We start from the raw sequence: 19,618 nt of genomic DNA, 5'->3' as shown, positions 1-19,618 counted from the left end.
AATTTCCTAACTCTTCACATTTCAGCAGAACTGTTGGGCATAGTTTACCTCACTAGAAAATTTGAAGGAAAGATTGACACCTTTCTTCTTGAAATTTCTCCCAAAACTAAAATGTTTATCAAATGCTGAAATGATAATAAAATAAATATGCTCCAAATTCTTGGCTACGAAATTAAAGACGTGAAAAGAATAGAGAGTTGCAATCTGATAGTTGCACACTTCCAGCTCACTCTCCCCCAACTTAATTTTAGTTCAATAGATCAAAATATTTTTGTAAAAGTACTTGTAATTAGTTCTTTGTAGACAGACGTCAGCAATGTATAGTCTGAGGGTTAATTCGCAAAAAAATGAAATCATTAATGTATTTCACCAGGGTTTGGAATTGATTTTGAGCGTTAAAGCGAGATTATAAATTTTCGTCCATTCCTATAATAGAAAATTATGGTTCACTCATTCAATTTTCATCAAGTTGTTAAAATTTATCCAAGTCCAGAGACTCTAGATTTATATCTGAAATCGTCGGAATTGTGAGAGAATTGTAAGAGTTCCATCTCGACTATGGAATTAAATAATTGTGATATCACAATTCTGCATTCGGAGGGATCATAGGTCGTGAGATGTAAAGCACTATGGTCGATTGACTACGATTTAAATGCGTCTTAATGACTCGATTGATGACATGCCTATATTGTTGATTGAAGCTTTTATTTAAACTATTCGAAAATGGTTTGCTTTCATAATCATAAACAATAATCACTCCACATACTGCGAACGTAATAAGTATCAAGATAAGTGCTTGCAAGCGAATAAACATGCACCTCTAACTTGACCCTGTAGCGATTTCAGTCGTCTATTTAAGTGGGTCCATGATATCGTTTCAACAAAGTTCTCATCAGTCATGGCTACTCTCAAGTTCAAAGAAGCTTCTCCCTATGTTCAGCCCACACCTCAGCCACCTCCCGAAGATTATCTCTATAAAATGTAAGCATCAAATACGTAGTTTATACGACATTTTTGAATCTTCTGATTGCACACCTTGGGTTTAACAGTTACGAAGATAATTTGGCTCTGAAATCTGATGGATGCGGTAGAAAAGCAGTGAACGTTGCTATATTTGGCATTGGTCGGGCTGGAACCATCCATTTATCAATATTGGCTCACAATCCTCGAGTGGAAATTATTTATGTTGTTGACGATATTGAATCTAAGTGGCTTTCTTTCCAAACTCATTGGTCTCTTCACCATACTCAATTTTTAACTAGCAAACAATCTGACATCGTATACAAAGATGTAAGGTGAGAGAAACAAGTTGACTATTGAACATTTCTGAAAAGTAATTTTTATACATTGTTTAGAGTGGATGCTGTGATTATCGCTTCGCCAACTTTTACACACGAGGAAATCGTTTTGAACTCGTTGAAAGCTAAAAAAGCTGTCTTTTGTGAGAAACCAATCGCAGAAACTCGCGAAAATAGTGTTAGATGCTATGAAACAGCAAAAATTGTAGAAAAGCCACTATTCTGTGCTTTCAACAGACGCTTCGACCAAAGCTACAGTGCGGTCAGGCAAAAGGTGCTGAGAGGAGAAGTTGGTCATGTTCAACTTATTAAAGTTTGTTCTCGAGATTCTCCACTACCTTCCATCGAGTATCTAAAAACTTCTGGTGGAATTTTCCATGATTGTATGGTACATGACATTGATATGATGACTTGGATTCTGGGAGAATTACCTACAAGAGTAATTATCACTTGTTTTGTACATATTCCATATATCTTTTTGATTCTCTTCTGATGCATGATGTGGAATTATTTCATAACCCTTGCAGATTGTTGTGCAAGCACACGCACATATTCCCGAAATAGAAGAAATAAATGATTACGACACTGTTGCTGCAACTTTCCACTTTCCATCAGGTACTTTGGGGATGATCGATCTTTGTCGCAGTTGTAATTATGGTTATGACCAAAGATTAGAGGTTTTTGGTCCCAAAGGAATGATCACCATAAATAACGAGCAGCCTATTCACGGTGTTCAGTCTCAGTACGCACTGAATGGACTCAAAACTGCCCCTATTTGGTATAGCTTTGCTAGCCGTTTTTTTAACGCTTATCGAACAGAGATGGAACACTTCTTAGACATTGTTCAAGGCAAAACAAAGTCAATAGTTAAACACAAAGAGATCTTGGCAGTCTCTAGAATTGCTGCCGCTTGCGAGGAATCTGCTCGTACCGGAAAATTAGTGGAGCTCAGATGGGAACCCAATGATATGCCAGAAAAAGAATAATCTCTTCAATATTTTCTCACTCTAGCTGAATTAACAGCACGTTAGATTCGGTTGTTGCATACGTGGTGATTACATAAATTAATGATCAATAATTTTTTCAAATATCTCTGAATTTATTGCTTTTTACCAATGATATCTCCAACAATAAACCGGTAGATAAATATAATGTATATTTACACAAATATATTGCTATTACAATTACAGACAATTATGAATGTTTGGAAGCAATGTACTCGTAATTAGTTATGTGTAGACAGTCGTCAGCAATGTATAGTCTGAGGGTTAATTCGCGAAAAAATGAAATCATTAATGTATTTCACCAGGGTTTGGAATTGATTTTGAGCGTTAAAGCAAGATTATAAATTTTCGTCCATTCCTATAATAGAAAATTCATTCAATTTTCATTGAGTTGTTAAAACTTATCCAAGTCTAGAGATTTTAGATTTATACCTGAAATCATCAGAATTGAGAGAGAAGAATATATCCGTAATATGTAATTCAAATTACGTGTTTGACAAATTTTTTATAAATATACACTCTAGTATCAACAGTGAACCATTATAGTACATATAGGTCCATCTCATGGCGATCGATTTGTTTGATGAAACTTTTCAAACCACAACTTTGCCGTATTGAATAAGGTAGCCTTTTTCCAAAATGTAATAAGCTTTTCTCTATACATGTACGTTCGGGTATAAGTGTGCATGTGTGTGTGCGTGCGTGTGTGTGTTTTCAATAAATAACAATAAGTATAATTATGTTGTTCAGTCGTATAGTTGAGAAAGTTATCAAAGTAACAACAGCCAAGCCAAATATAGTACGAAGGAATACACAACACGTTTAAAACTTGCAGTACGTAGCGCGTAATTCATTCTGATGACTTGCGATTAGTAACTTTTTATTCGTGTTCCTACGTTGCATGAGAAAAAAAAAATTAAAGTAAATCTATATGAATAGTGACAATTTCATTAGATATATTGACAAGAGTTCCTTCCTGACTGTTGACACATCCATGCATATTTCATGTTGTTTACCAAGCGAATCTTTATTTCACTAATGTTCTGTATTGCTTCCTAAAATGTTGTAACATTCCCATTTTTAGAATTTCAAGGACTTTGCAAACAGCGCGGCTGTTGCTTGAGCCTTATCTCCATTAAATCGACGTAATTCTGAGATTACTTGGGCGCGAGTGAAACCTAAAGCTTCGATTTCTTTCACCGTACCGTCTGTAAACGGATCATGTGGAAGAACAGTTGTTTCTAGAGTCATTGATGTACTGGATGAAACTGATGGTGTTACATTCATAGGACTATTACTTGCGTTTAGCCCGTCTGCAACATAGATCATAAAGCTGTCATTATCACATCCAACAGATCACTTGAATACTATAAAAAGATACCATAATGTTTTTGAAAAGATGTCTTCAATACATCATGAAATGTCCAGGCAAATGGTATAGGACAATGAGGAGCAATGACTACGACTGGGGATGTCATTCTAGAATTGCACAATCTTTCTCATGTTTTGAAAATAAGGATTTAGGACCTTGGGATAACCCGGACAGATACATACTTACCCTGCTGTTTCTGTTTCTTTGCATCTTTTGAACTATCCTCTAATGCTCTTTGTAGATCTCGATCATCCAAAGACTTGTCGCTGTTTCCACTCAGCCGCGCACATTCTGGTAATTCCCCTGAAGATTCAGTTTTGGTGCTTGGTCATTGTGTGTTAAGATATTGGGGCAGTGAATATCAGTGTTAAATATTCTTCATCTCACCTTCCGTTAAAAATGGCGTTTCTGTCCCGGTGGTACCAATGTTTAGTAAGTTTTTTCTAAGGTCTATGCAGCATTGATGTCTTTTGAGCATGTCGAGTCCAAGTAACATGTCCATTGGCTGTTCTTCAAGAACACTAAAAGACGTGGTTAGGTGATCTTGTCCAATTTGTATTTGTACCATATGAATGCGCCCAATTATTTTTTGGGTACCTACACCCTTTGCCACACCTGCCCATCTTGTATCTACTAGACGCATTATGTGACATCTTTCTGCACATGCAGCGGACATGATTGTTGTCTGGGCACCTGTTTACAAAAATGACATAATTGTCATATTATGGTTTAAGAATTTCAATGTCAACTGTAAGTACATTTTTTCTTGAATCTGCTCTCAGTTATTTGAATTACAACCCAAGCTTGGCTGATAGTCGGAGATGGTGAGTGCTATTAATAAATTGTTTATCGGCGGAGCACATGTTATACGGTCACCCTCAGATTGCGAAAGTTTAAATTTAGAATAGTTCCAAATAAAGTCGACCTTGAGCATCCTGTTGGATTGTTGTGGATAATATCAGTAAAATAATTACCCGAATCGATGAATGCTTTCACAGGAAACCCATTAACTTTGCAATTAATATAGAGCATAACTACAGTGCCAAAAGTTTCAGGATTATACTCCATAGCTGCCTCCATATTCGCTTCGATATTTTTTTGCCGTATTTCTTCTGCTATCAGTCTTTGAGTTTCTGTGTCAAAAGGATCTGCATTCATCATCCTCACGCGCTGTACTTGGCGTTCTTCGCGTGACTTGATCTGTTCCTTCAAAACGTTAGAGAACCTCTCTGTAATAAACGGTGACAATAAGGAAATTGATGGTTCATGTTTCTCAAAATGTCACAAGGATATGTTGAATATTAAAAAGAAGTAATTATTACCAATGTTTCCAGAAAGCAAAGCGTCAGCTAGCCTAGGATTATTTTGTTTAAGTAATGCCAGTTGATCAGGATTAGCTAGAAACATGTCTCTGATCATGACAGGGTCATCTTCAGTACGCGAATTCTGCGCTCTTTGTTGTACTGGCGCTCCGCTTGAACTAGGTACAGATCGATTGGATGATCCAGGAATTCGGATTTCACTGAAGTCCAACGTGGGTACTGCTAAATTTGCAAATCTTAGAATTAAATATGGTGTAACATTCTACTCTCAAACGTAATTTGTGGAAGCGCTACAGCTAGTAATAAATTTTAAACCTCCACGGAATACTTATTTCAGTGTTTACCAGCATAGTTTAGGCAATAAATGAAATGTGATAAGACCCACTACATTATTAGTTTGCTACTGCAAAATTCGTGATTAGGAAAGTAAAGAGAATTAGTTGAAACATGAGGATAAAATCATTGGAACATTCAGTTAAACAAGATCAATATTTAATGGACAGAAATAGGGACTTTGACACTCTACATATATTCATATTCTTATACAGAGCCATGTAAACAGGCGAATTTTGCAAAGAATATTTTCTGTGGAGCCTGCCCATTATCGGATGATAACACTTGGAGAGTTATCAAGAGCTTATATGAATTGGTATCTTACAATCAGTAATGTCATTTGACAGAAGTACGAAACGTAGGTAACGAATACAAAGAGCGATGATTCTGGTTTGGTAACAACCGAGTACTCTAACCTCCGTCAAAAGTATGTAAATTTAATCCAGATCCACTCTGTTGCATATGCTGTAAAATTACAACATCTCCGTCTCGAATTCCATGTTCTTTAAGCGGTTTTTTGTCATCCATCAAGGGCCTGCCGTTGAATGCAATCATAATTTCGTGAGCCGGAAAACCGCTTTCTATTTCACAGAATGCTTTGAAGTTTTCAAGCTCCAACTCCTCGCTGACATCTAATACAAAGATGTCATCGCTGAGTGTAGTTACGGTCACTTTCATTGTAAAAAAAATATACTTTCACCGCACTATTGAAACACAGTGACAAAAATTTAAGACACGATTTTTCGCGCTGAATGATCAAAAATGATTTTGGGGGATGATGAACAGTTTTCGGGTTGTAAACAACCCAGCTCAGCAAAAATACTTTCCACCTTGCCGAGGTATGGCGTGAGGCGTTAACTGAAGAATATTAGAAGACTGCCAGTCATGGGCAAAGATATTCTGCGTCAAAGTGCGATTCAAAGGGTTTCTCGCAATAGTAGTCTCCTATATTTACCGATCGAGCACGTCCTAAAACTGTTTTGAGAGTAGCTCAACGCTAAAAAACCAGTGCCAAAAAGGCTGAAACCTTTGAAATTTGTTGGCTGAAACGATACTTACCTACTACAGATCAACCACTTGCCTGCGGTCTTGACGTGGTGGATTACGCTTTACTTACCTACCGCGTTGACTGAAAAATATTGGAGCCAACGCCTACCGGCAGACACTGCACAGTAGGGCCAAACCGACTTTCGGTTCAAATCAGTCTAGAAGGCGTAATTTTAAAGAAAATTGCTATTTTTTTTTTAAATCCGTTTTTGAATTCTCTATCGATTTGAATTTCTTGTAATCTGGAGAAATATTGAGTAATTTTCCTGTGTTCATACATACTATATTTAAGTACGCATGTATATTAGGGCGGTCGACAAAACTAAAAATTGTTGGCGACCCCCAAAAATCAAAGATATCGGCGTGGTGATAGAAGTTCTCCGTGCGAGAATTCGATTCTCTTTAATTTCTCCCAGGGGTGCACGGGACACTAGAAAATGCCATTTTTAGCATAAAATTCACTGTCTCGTTCATAAACGGAAGCAAATGATTCCGAAAATTCGGAATGTTTTGTACGAGGTGCCCAGATGTGTACTTTTTTGAAGCCACATTCACTCAATATTAGCAAATGGTTCATATGTTCAAGAAAAATCTCCGAAAATCAATATTTCCATGATTTTCAATTAATATACATTAATATTGGTGTTTTTGAATATAAAATATTTTCGTATGTCTTCCGTCTTGTTTTTTCTGCTGAAACTCGGTATCAGATGGTATCAGAAAAAAAACATGGGATGGGAAATTATTCGACGCTCAAAAATTGAATTATGCACATGAATTCGAATTTTTTAGCGTAAAATAATTTTTCTTATAAACGTCTATTTCTGTATGTTTGACCATAGATATATGTGGTTTGACTATATGTATTCATATTTTGTAGGTGAATAAATGTACACGAACCTCATTCATAAGTGAAGTAGTTAGACAGAACGCGAGGAGAAATAGGTTGGTACAAATCGAAATTTTCAGCAGGCCTGGTCGCGGAGAGCTTTATTTTTGGGTCAACATTTTTTAGCAGTCTTAGAAAATTATGAACGAGGTGTCATCCGATTCGGAACAACACGTAGATGATTGTTGAAAAAGATCAAGGTCCGCTTACGAAAATTGCAAAAGTTATAAACAATTGAGTCCAAAACAGAACGGGGGTTTGGTTTGTTTCAAATATCTCAACTGAACTGATTGAGATTTTTGAAATGTTCAAAAAGATTCAAAAAGAGGAGGAAATTTCCTAAAAAAAAAAGTCCCGACTTCCGGAACTGTAGGACCATTATTTATAGTTTTTCCAGAGGGGTGAAAATAGGGCCGAAAATGTGTTGTCTGGCTCGACCCGCCCGATCCGCATTCATCGTACGTGAAGTCCACTAGGAATATTTTGCGCCAACCTGAATCATATCGCGTAGTGTCTAACTACTGCAACTATGAATGAGGTTCGTGTACATATAGATATACACACATACACATACGCATACGCATATGTACGTCAAGCACATAATACACTGCGCACAACACTTAAGGGATCACTCGAATTTTGTCCTAGAAAAGACCCATTTTCAAATGAGTGTAACTTCGTCGAAAATGGACGGATTTCGCTGAAAAAAATTGAGTTACGAAGCTTGAAGCTTTGAGTTTAAAACCGTCATCCTGTATTTGATTGTTGCACAGTTTTTCGGAAGTTTTACAACTCTGAGTTACAGATATTTAGAATTTACTCATTTTGATTGTTGGCATTTCTGGTGGCCTATAATTGAATTTGTACAATTTGAAATTTGACGATCAAAATATTCGGAGCGCATTTTTCTAACGGGTGACCTAAAAAATACAAACCACATCTACTGTGTTTCAGTGAATTCCAGCCTACCCGCGAATCTTTCTTCGTTGGCAATTCATCCGTCACCACGACATCGGACCAAAAATCTATCATTAGTTGCAGAGGTTCATCCAAAAATAATTGGCCATGATGGTGGCCATGATTCACTAGCATCAAAAACGAGGAGAACCGGTTAATTTCAATCTTTCGTTTAAGGGATAATTATATGATAACTTTCCTACAGCGTTGAGTTAGAAATCCACTTCCTTTATGTGTAGTGGAACTTTCTCTGCATGCAAAAGCAGTATATTCTAGCTGACACAGTTGAAAGTATAACGGATAACGAATAACGAAAAGATAGCGATACATACGATTGACGTCGATATAATCGTTACGTCATCAAGAATTCGACAACAATTAGACTCAGAACCTTCGTGATATGGCTGCAAATGCTGTAATGCCGTACGTTACCGCAAGCAACGGTGAATTTCGCTCGATCATTGGATCTGTTTATCAATCTATCATCGGAAGAATAACCGAGCGCGATAGTAAATCGATTTGCCATTTGGTCCGGGTGCGTCGGAGCGTGAAGTGTTTAGGGGTCGCGCCCTAGTCGCACTCCCATAAGCACTCCCGCAAGGACCCCCGCCAAGTAGACGGGTGATCATACGGGACTCACCACGTACATCCCCTCTGCAGGTAACCCACAAACCGGAAGTTAAAATGTACACATTTCATACTCACCGGATGCTACGAGTATATTGTAGCTATACCTGGATACATCATTAGACAGGTGGTTACACAAATTCGTGCGTTCTAGTGAAAATATGATGAAAACTATAGGGATGGAAATGAATATAACATATCCAACAAACATGCATGTAAGTAATCATTAATTTCCATGCGTGAATTTAATTGTTGCGATACCGATTTTTTTCTCGCTCTGGAAGCACGCAATTCATTTGTTGCCATAGAAATTTTGGTAAACTTGAATCATTTAAATCGGATATAAATAATTGAATGCCTGAAACGAATTTATCCGGCAATAACGAACGAGGTGTGGGAAGATTCCAAAACCAATCGGGCACGTTGCATCCGAACACAGCAGCACCTGGGGTTCGTTTTGGACCGACACCCTGGATCCTTTCGTGCCGTCGGGAACCCCATAAACGAGAGGGAAGAATTCTTAGGTTTATTAAGTGTCTATACATCAATCGGAGTACAACATCCATTCGCGATTTGATACGCCTTAATAAATATGGGATGCAGATTATGAGACAGCCGGAATTCCAAGGCAAAGGATAAGAATTTCCTGACTTCTTACCGATTTCATAAAAACACGATGAGCTTGTACATATGTATACGTCCAGTGTATATCTCGTGACAAACGGAAAAATTCCCCGCTGTATCTAAAGATAATATCCGCTCTGCCGGATTCGGCACACGTGTATAGAGACGTGGAGTATTCCTGATCCCCTGGCTCGTGGGTTTCGATTGTCTGCGTACTCCGTCCCCATTATGCACATATACATATCTATACGAATCGTAGTACGAAAAACTCTCCTTACAATAGCAGGAGAGATCCTAATCCTTTATTTTTAATGCGGATTACGTTCAGTTCAATATCTACAGTGCGCCGGATCACGATGCAGTCTATATATCTGTCGTGATACGAAACACTCATCTCCCATCACGGCCCCAACCGACCCCTCAACCTTTTGTTTTTTGACGAATTATTTGGCTATAACTTCCCTCTAAGCCTCTAGGTTCGATTGTTTTCGGCTAATACGAATTCTTTGCAGCTTGGATCGGGGGAGAATGATGGTTCGAGTTTTGGGGCAACGCATTATTCATTTTCAATTTTCCATGTTCTTCTCGGTGTTCTTCCTCAACGGATGCATCATGTATGTGTGTATATGTGGCATGGCATATAGGTATACGTCCGAGCCTATATGCCTATACTACGGAAAGGGCGATACGTTATTCTCACTAATTACAGAAATTTAATAGCCTCGCCTCCTCGCATAAGCCGGACGCCATCGAACACATGGAAAGTTGTAATGAGACTTTGTTTATTATTAGTTTGTCGGCGTCGTCAAAGGATACCCTGTCATATACCTATACTGTACCGTGACATCCACTCCAACGGTAGTTCATCACGCTTGTAATACGTACACACATATGGCATATAGGCAAACTCGCAGCGTGAAATAAATCGTTTTACTCCGTTGAATTATAGGTGCAGTGGAATCGATGTCTATATAAATTTATATGATAGGATACAATAGTATAGCCTAAATATGTATTGTCGTAGATTATTTATACATAGGTGTAATACGTACACGATACGCGTGTATAAAGTATACTCCGTCACATTGTTCAATATCTATGATTCTGTAGAACCATAGAGAACGTTGTAATTGGACCACTTTTATGACGGGCAATTTTTCAGCCAACGAAAACTCGTAACACTCGACAGCTAGTTCGAAAAGTTATGACAGTTCGCACGATTCTAGAGTTGAGAACAATATACAATACCGATATTAGCGAAATATATGTATGTAAAGCTGCGGAGTTTCGTTATCTGTTGCATAGGTACGTACCAATAAAGGGTTGCATGTTATAGGATTGAAATAGAAAGGGCCATCGGAGTGCGACGCGTTCGCGGCAGTCAAAAATCACGATATAATCGGATAGTATAATAATCGTTGAAGGAAATTAGTGACACGTGGTAGACACGTGCTTCGCCACCCGTTTCAACGCGGTCGGGTTAAGCACCAGGACGGCATTTGGCCTACGAACCTCAACCTGTAATTATACCGCGCAACCTATACCCCCCGGTTACAAGCCGCACTTGACGCAATCTGATTCGTAATATATTTATCAGTTAATAACCTCTAATAACTGTGGCGAAAATGTTGCGGTTGCAATAAGCTATATCGATTCATACGGCGATGCGAATCCACAATTCCAATCCCCCCTCACGCGGCGTCGTATGCAGTATGCGGTATGTGCACGTACAATGTTTCACGGTATATTGTCGTACACGCAGTAAAAGAATCACGCGGAACATCCGTGCGAACGCCATTGATTATACAGTAGCGAGTTCAGTGACAATGTGAACAGAACAGAAATCTTGGCGAATGAAACGCGTACGAATTTCGATGATTGCGAGGTCGGAGAATCCAGTCTAACATATTAGTTGCGCCTTACAACATTGTATCTGATCCGGGGAGAGACCTCGAAGCACCCCAGCAAACGGCAAGTGTTTCGCACCTTTTGATGCTCCCTTCGGTCCGTTATCAGATCGATGAATAGGCGGTGCTTCGGAACGGTGTTCCCTTGTGTTCCTACACGTTCGCCGTTTCCACCCTTCGCCCGCGAGTCGTACGGGCCGCCTCCACCACCCCTCGATTGGATGAAACTCCGGCGCGCAGGGATTCGGCAGCATAGAATGGCTTCCAGTCTTGAATCAGGACTCAGTGTCGCGGGGCGATTCGCACAATCAACTCGTGGTGCGATATTATCCCTCCTCAGGGATTCGCTGAGTCCTATACGCTCTGTCGGCACATCATACTTGTATATACATTCGGCAAATCGAACGGCTCTCCGAGATCCCCCTGCGTTCGAACCATGCGACGGACCCGGCGAAACAATCTGGATTAAGACTCGAAAAGCGAGAGTGGAATCAAACTCGCTCCTGTAAATATATTCTTCCTCTTTCGTTTGTTAACAACAACAACACACGTAACGTCGACGACACGTGGACGGGCGAAGAGGGTTTTTCCCACAACACATGAATAAATCGATCGTTACAAGCAACCTTTGTGGCACCTGTGCCCCGGCTTCCGCGGGTGATTTTGTGCGAAAGAGCGAGCAAAGTCCTACCAACGCGTGGACGGCACGCGTCAACGTTTAAAGGATTGCCCGGATAACGAATCGCTGGCGCGTGTCAACGACGCGTGCGGTAGATGAACCGTTCTCCCCTCGGGTGCGTGGCGTAACTCACGTTAAGCAAGTAAAGAAATTCCTCAACTCGCGAGTGATTCGAACAATAACACCTCGCAACGCAAACTAATTACAGCCCGCTGCTACGCAATTTCTGTCTCCTTGATTCACCGCGGTGATACACATGTTAGCCCCGATTTTTAGTGACATCCGGTGCAACGGGACTCGATAAATAATGATCGAGTTGTTCATCGAAACTATCTGTATGCATGTATACGAAAGTGAAACGGTGCAATGATGAAACGTGAAAACTATGGGTAAAATGGTAACGCGGTCCAGTATATCGTATTAATCGAGATTTCTTCCGACTTTTCATATTTCTATCGACACTCTTGACCCTGGAAGAATCGAGTGCGAGTTTCGGTCGCTATAGACTCGATTCAATATACGTAACAGCGCACGTATAACAATATAAATTTAGCACCGTTGTCGTTCGCGGTGAATAACGAATCAGCTGAAATGTATTCGATCGATAATCTTGATCTGGACATGATGAACAGACAGTACATGTACGAGGCTCACAGTTTTCTTGGAAATCCAGCCATCCCGTCGTTACAACCGCACTGCGGACCCCCGACGACCGCCTCGTTGGTACCGATTCCTCCTCACAATCAGATTCCTTCGCATCCCCCCGGAAGTACGGGGAGCACGAGCGGAAGCGACTTATACCTTTACGATGAAAACAGCAGCGACATCGAAAGTGCGTACAGTAGCGATCAGGAAAATCACACGAGAGAGTAAGCGAGACCAATTTTTTTGAAAACACGATCCGGCTGCATTTTCTTACAAATTGAGATGCGCCAAATTATTGAATCAAACTAACGTTCCTCTCACATTTCCAACGATGAAAACGTAAACGTTCTCACCATTTATAGCATGGATATATCGAGCATATTGTCGCAAGGTGTTCGATTGACGGCTTCGAGTTGAAATACCTTGTCCATCGACAAGGCGCCTGTTGACTAATATCATTAGATACGAGAATATTACCTCTAACAATTCCCATGCAATTACCATAGGCGAAGTGGCAGGACCCGACGGACGGGTGGTTCGTCGTCCGGAGGAAAATGTCCCCGTCAAGCGGTCCAGCAAAGGCAAGCGGCGAATCTTCGCGAGAGACGTCGAATGCAGAGTATAAACGACGCCTTCGAGGGACTACGCGCTCACATACCAACGCTGCCGTACGAAAAGCGACTTTCCAAGGTCGACACGCTCAAACTTGCCATCGGATACATAAACTTTCTCAACGAATTGGTCAGAGCTGATAAGGGAAACGACCCTCTCGCCGGCGGAAACTTGTCGAGATGCTCTGGGAGGGACGATTCGAAAAAAGTTATCGTTCGCGGTAGGTTTACCGATACGAGCATGTTTTTTGTACTATCTCGCACGAGGCTGACAAAATTTTCGGACTCTTCAACAATCGTTGAGACTGGCGCGGAATCGCGCTTCCGAAAATCGGGGAAAGATCCCCGATACCCGAGATTCTCACGCGTTCGCAAATTTTGGAATACGACGTATACGTATGTACGCCGAAGAAAAGCACGTCCGTTACGCCGAATCAATCACATACCTCTGCCTCTATCGGTCTCTCATACGATACAACAAATCTCTGCAATGTCACGCGTGTATACAACTAATACGCTATACCTATACACGTGTATATACGAAATATGTGCGCTTGTATAACAAATAGGAATCGTTGGAATATATAATAGAATTCAGGGTAATTCCGTCGCAATCAAGGGTCGTAAATCACAGTTTTTATTGTTCACCTCGACACTTGCTGAGGTGAGATACACGGAGCCTGTATTTATGTATGTAATTCAAAATATGCAGTACACCCTGCGCATTCAAGTGAGAGAAGAGTTGTATTCGTTATTTGTTATACTTCCGGTTTGTAATTGTTCGTCGCGATCCTGATGCTCGTTTATCATAATCACACACTCCTCGATTCCCTCTTTCCCCCAGATAGGGTAGACGACAGGTGCGCGGCATTCTCTGCAGCAGTTCCCCTCATTCCCCGAACGAAACAAAACGTAGCCGCGTGGTCGTAATTGTGTGTACATATACTTACATAGGAGCAAATTCGAACGGAAATACGTATGATGATATACGGGTGGACTTTGCTCCAACGAACGAGTATCCGGATCGAGTACCTATATTTTGGTCCTCTCGTGTTGTATTTGATAATCGAGAGATGTCTGAATTATGGAACGAACGATATACGGCGAACACGTTATTGATATACGCGGAAACTGTTTCAGGTAGCGGTGGTAACCCGTTTCTCTCCCACTCGCTTTCTTGGTCGAGAAAAACGGACATTTCACCGAACGGGATAATGTACGCGAAAGTTTGGACCCCGGAAGATCCCAGAGCCAACAAAAGCGTCGGTGGGATCACCGCCGGGGTTGGTTGCAACGTCGCAGCTTTTATTGAGTAAAATTCAATTTTATCCTACTTGTATATATACATATGTTCATTACACATTCATTGTATATTATATAAATACTGTTGGTATACATTGTGGATATACTTACAAGGTATTTGTTGTATATATTTGTACACTTTTTCACCGATCAAGGATTTAGCAGGAGCATGGAGTTTATTTTTCAAACGTGCAAATAATTGCAGCGTATACAGCGTATACTATGTACTTGTATAGGTATACGTGTATACAGCGAATGTGAAAATTGATTGTGCATTAGTCAGAAAGGTATCTGCATGCACGTCGCGTATATTAAAATAATTGTGCCGCACTTTTCCTTTGGAACTGAAAGTACGAAAGAAATGCATCTATATGTATACGTACATACGGGATTTCGAGTCCAATTTCAAGGATTGATTTTTACGTGGACACGTGTTTCGTAAATGCATATACAGAGCGGACAACGTGAAATTGCGCACCCAGATTTTGTGCGCAAGCGTGAATCAAAACGGCAGTCGAATTTATCATCTGCTAGCGTGTTGTACCAACAGCCTCAGATTTCAGCTGTAGCTGTCAAATTGTCGATCACCAATACAGCTGAGATCGCCGTATTTAAATATGACTGAGATATGTTGTGTCAGGTGAATAATGCGACACAAAACCAGACACAGATAAGTAGGGTGGCATAGCATCAAATAAAATTGATCAATTGAATGAGAGATTAATTAAATGTCGACAGAAATACACTCATCGAAAAGTTCAGGTTAGGTCCTTGTATCTGACAGCTAAATCTGAAAGCGGAGTGTTGTTGGACATTCTGCGAAACAAATGCCGACGATCGCGCATGTGCAAATGGGGTGCGCAATTTCACGTTGTCCGCTCTGTATATATATATATATGCATATATACATATGCATTTACGAATACATATATATATATGCATATATACATATGCATTTACGAATGCATATATATATATATATATATATATATATATATATATATATATATATATATATAACATCGAACGCCAGATCTAGTCAACATGTTATTTAGTGTTTAAGTTTTACCAAAGTGTGATTCAATCACATACGATAATAACATCAATATCAATATTACATGTACAATGATAGGCTTGTAAATTTGTAGAATACAATAGTACGATAGTTGGGATGTAAATTCAATCAATACACATACATACAAACTGCATTAGGTGTGTTATTTGATAATTTTTGATGACCAGGTCCGTGGCAATCAAATGATAAACTAATATACACATAAAGTAGTGTGCCATGATATGATAGTAATCAATTGTTATATGATTATCTAGTCGTCTATTATAAAAAACTAATGAATCGTACCATAATACATGTACACTTATAATATAGATATCTTTGTCCAACCCTGATCGCGCGAGAGGAAGGCTCAACATGCAAATACCTGTATACATATCGAGTATATTACGATAACGATTAGAACTTATGTATTTATACGATCTATATATAATATATTATTACGCATCGGCAATGTGTTTATTCTGTACCTACATGTCTCAAATCTAGTCAACCACTTTTCAACGGCGATACATGATAATTGTATGGCACACCGATATGTATAAGTAGGTGTAGTAGACGGCCGCATCGATGTAATAATAAATGAAATTTATGAAAATCGCTTCTGAAATTTCGGCTCTACATTGTTAATGTACATACTGTAATGTGAGTACATACTGTATACATACACATACGTACGCCAAATCCATAGCAAACAAAAATACATCGAGCCATTTGCCTATCATCCTAGAGCCATACTAGAGGCATTCGGGAGCGGTCACATACACATATTATACCAGAGGAAGAAGGAAATAATCAATCTGCGATCATTTTCCATTTTCACCCGTCCGCGATTAAATTAATTCCAAGTCGATAATTCATGAGAAATAATCTGATGATCGAAAAGGTCTCGGACGGGAAGTTGAGTTACTTGTTTCTTGTATTTCTAGCGGGGTATAATCAAGGACGCCGGGATGATCCTTGTGCAGGGCTTTGGTTCTTTCTGCAGTAGTAAAATATTTCGCCTGGGAAAGACAAGATGGCCGAACACCTGGTGGATCCCAACGGATACTGTACCAAATTTATAACAAAACTTGGGATTGTGTTGGTGTGGGCGGTACGTCGATACCGCGGCGGCGTCGCGACGCTACGTATAGAATGGCGTCGCCGGCTGCGAATCTTCCCACGGCGCGAAGAAATATGTACACCGTATACCTATGTATACCACGGGGGCGAGTAGAGAGAAAGCGTAACGTCAAAAATTGTGCATTTCGCCCGCAAACGAAAGCATGACGTACGTACATACGTAGTACCTATACACGAAAATGGGTAGAAAACTCATCACGAATGGCTTCATCCCGTTGGCTATGACCAGCCGCGCGTATGCCAAAATAACTTTTGTTGTTTCACGAATCCTGTAAGAGGAAATCGCGCGGACATAGCGTTACCGAATTCAAAATGAAATCAACAAATGAATAATGAATGAATTGTGAGATCCGATCATCGATGCAGGTAAAGTTGAGGGTTCGCATAGCCGAAGTTATACGTGCATGTCTACATATATAATGAAATATAGACCAGAGATACCGGTATATATCGGTGTCCTGCTGTATTACGTGTTTATCCGAACGCGTACTTATGCGCTTGCGGACAATATAATCTAGGGTTGATACAGGTGTTCCCAAGCACCTGCTAGCGCCGTATCGCGTATAATATACTACAGATGGATATAACTGCATGGCTCTTGACGTGTAATCGTTTGCTCGTATCGATTACGAATACGTCGATGAAATTGCGGAAGAAAAAAGATAACAAAATAAGCGTCGAGCGGTGGCTGGAATCCGGCTGTAATGTATCTGAAGAATAATCGACATCGGGTAAAATTAAGATACAACATTCATTGAGTTCGGCACACTGTAACAATTATTCCGTCGCGGCACGCATTGAACTCCGTGTGCGCTGCATATGCAGTCTCTGTGTAAAGGCACAAAACTGTCCCTAATTGTCAACAAATAGCTTGAACGAACCTCCGATTCCTGCAGTCATCACCCTCAATTCGTACCGTTAAGTGCGGCAACGATCGTTCTATGGGGTTCACGCGGGGTCTGTGTGGGGGTCCCCACAAGGGTCGATATGGTAAGGGCGGAATGGGGCAAGGGCAACGCGTATACACGCACAGCGTTCTACGCGTCTCTCCATATGGAAACCGTGGAATATGGATTCAATTACACCTCATTGTGTACCGACGTATACATACGTATAAACAAGTTGTTTTCACAGCTGATATAAAACTCCCTTCCCCCTCCCGCCACCCCCGCTCGACCCTTCTTCACCCGCGGATCCCCGTGAACTATGAACTCGGCAAGTTCTCATCCGCACCGCTATCCGTACCGTTCGCATATCGCGTGAAACCGCAATTCACGCGCCGTCGTCTCATTGCACCGATGCGTCTACCCGCAGAAACGAATAAACGATCGGCCGATGTACCGCAACGGAGAAGGAATCTTGGATTCGAAATAAGAGATTCTTTCAAATCGAGGCAGCGTCGTTATCGTAAAAATTTTCGAACCATGGTAATTGCAATTACGAACAATGATAATTCTTCGAGTTTTTTTTACCAAGAGTTTGCCGCTGTTCGATAATTAATTGTTCATCGAAGGAGTTTCCGCTGTAGCATCCCCCACATCTCGATTCGCAGTCCGTACCTATAGGTACTCTGTACGTGTCTAGGGTACGTTGCACGTGTATAAGTACGCACATTCTACGTAGACGTGGAACACACCCCCTTAAAAATATGAGAGAATACAGTGTCGTAGCGATACACCTATTATTGTACGGGGTTTTACCACTTCGTCGGTTGGGGATGCATAAAAATTGAAAATGTCGGGCTGCTGATTCGAGGGTTGGCTGTAATCGGCTCTGACGGCGTGACGAAGGTGTCATACATCCGATATAATGCCTGAAAAATTAGCGAAGCATTATAGACCCGCTACTATACATATACTATAACTTATCCGTACGTATTCTCTATACGTACAGAATTTTGTAGGGTGCAGGATACATGGGACGTACGTACGAAACGCCCACTGCGCTCTGTCACATCCCCTACTCTACTCGGGAGTAGAGTATGTACAATTATTGCAAGAGGTATACCCATATACCTATGTATATCGATACACCGTATTTAATACCATGTATGTATAGAAACTGGTGCAGATATAATGGCTATATGTATAGTAATCCGAGCGAGAAAGAACATCACTCCGGGTGTCGCGTCCTGCCACTTGTACTGATCCTCGCAGCTGGAGTGACGTACGAATAAAATATTAATTCTCGTCCATGGAAACAGAATGGGGGATAACATTTTTTTAAATTCTACCGTGAATAATAGCTGTAGATGATTTACTCGTCTTCCGCCCAACGATTCATATATCACACACGCACCCCGCGTGTCTGCAGAGAAATATCTCGTGGAAATGAAACGAGTTCGCTATGGGTGAAGACATCCCCCCCCCCCCCCCCCCCCGATGCAAACAACCAAAATCGAAGAAAAACATTCGAGTCCGAGATCGATTTTCTGAAATCTTGCAACATTCGTCTAATTAATTGAAACATATATCACTTTTGGTGTTGTTTGTGGATTTTCAACAATTAAATGAAAAACAGATTCATATAGGGTCGGGATAGCGTAGAAGCGAGCGGGACTTATAGCTTCCGAAACACGAACTGAGCAAGAAACAGTCCCTCTCTCTTTTGAAAAAAACCACCCTAGGAGTGAAAGAGAAAAAAAAGGTAAAAATTAGGGCTTACGAATACCTGGGCAGCTGCACCACGGGGGGGTTTACTAAAGTCTACCCCACTTGAATAGTTCAAACACGCTTTGGCGCTTGTGGCTTACAGAGAACCTGAGGTTCGTTATAATGCAATTATTAAGGGTTTCGGATCGGAAC

At 40.5% G+C, this 19,618-nt stretch overlaps 3 protein-coding genes across 5 annotated transcripts; 2 read left to right on the top strand and 1 right to left on the bottom strand.

The window, feature by feature from the left end:
- Window positions 1-114: 114 nt before the first annotated feature.
- On the top strand, window positions 115-2,492 carry LOC105691596 (inositol 2-dehydrogenase-like). Its single transcript, XM_012410193.3, has 4 exons — window positions 115-981; window positions 1,050-1,295; window positions 1,356-1,737; window positions 1,826-2,492. The coding sequence occupies exons 1-4, from the start codon at window positions 899-901 to the stop codon at window positions 2,282-2,284; spliced, it is 1,170 nt and encodes a 389-aa protein (XP_012265616.2). The 5' UTR covers window positions 115-898; the 3' UTR covers window positions 2,285-2,492.
- Window positions 2,377-6,250, bottom strand: LOC105691593 (protein DDI1 homolog 2). 3 transcript variants are annotated; one of them, XM_020855593.2, is made up of 6 exons: window positions 5,746-6,245; window positions 4,997-5,215; window positions 4,649-4,903; window positions 4,062-4,367; window positions 3,861-3,977; window positions 2,377-3,615 (listed from the first exon to the last, which is right to left on the bottom strand). In XM_020855593.2, exons 1-6 carry the CDS (start codon window positions 6,005-6,007, stop codon window positions 3,383-3,385), a joined length of 1,392 nt encoding a protein of 463 aa, XP_020711252.2. In that variant the 5' UTR covers window positions 6,008-6,245; the 3' UTR covers window positions 2,377-3,382. The 3 variants fall into 3 exon arrangements, with proteins under 3 accessions (XP_020711252.2, XP_012265610.2, XP_020711253.2); XM_012410187.3 differs by having other exon boundaries at window positions 4,997-5,218; window positions 5,746-6,244; XM_020855594.2 differs by having other exon boundaries at window positions 3,460-3,615; window positions 3,857-3,977; window positions 4,997-5,218; window positions 5,746-6,250.
- A 5,122-nt stretch (window positions 6,251-11,372) lies between these two features.
- On the top strand, window positions 11,373-15,062 carry LOC105691563 (pancreas transcription factor 1 subunit alpha). The gene is made up of 3 exons (XM_012410100.3): window positions 11,373-12,928; window positions 13,211-13,536; window positions 14,456-15,062. Exons 1-3 carry the CDS (start codon window positions 12,651-12,653, stop codon window positions 14,629-14,631), a joined length of 780 nt encoding a protein of 259 aa, XP_012265523.2. The 5' UTR covers window positions 11,373-12,650; the 3' UTR covers window positions 14,632-15,062.
- The last annotated feature ends 4,556 nt before the right edge of the window (window positions 15,063-19,618 follow it).

This window comes from Athalia rosae, chromosome 1 (genome assembly GCF_917208135.1).
Source record: "Athalia rosae chromosome 1, iyAthRosa1.1, whole genome shotgun sequence".
In the NCBI taxonomy this organism is placed as follows: Eukaryota; Metazoa; Arthropoda; class Insecta; order Hymenoptera; family Athaliidae; genus Athalia; species Athalia rosae.
This window is presented reverse-complemented; position numbering and strand designations above follow the sequence as displayed.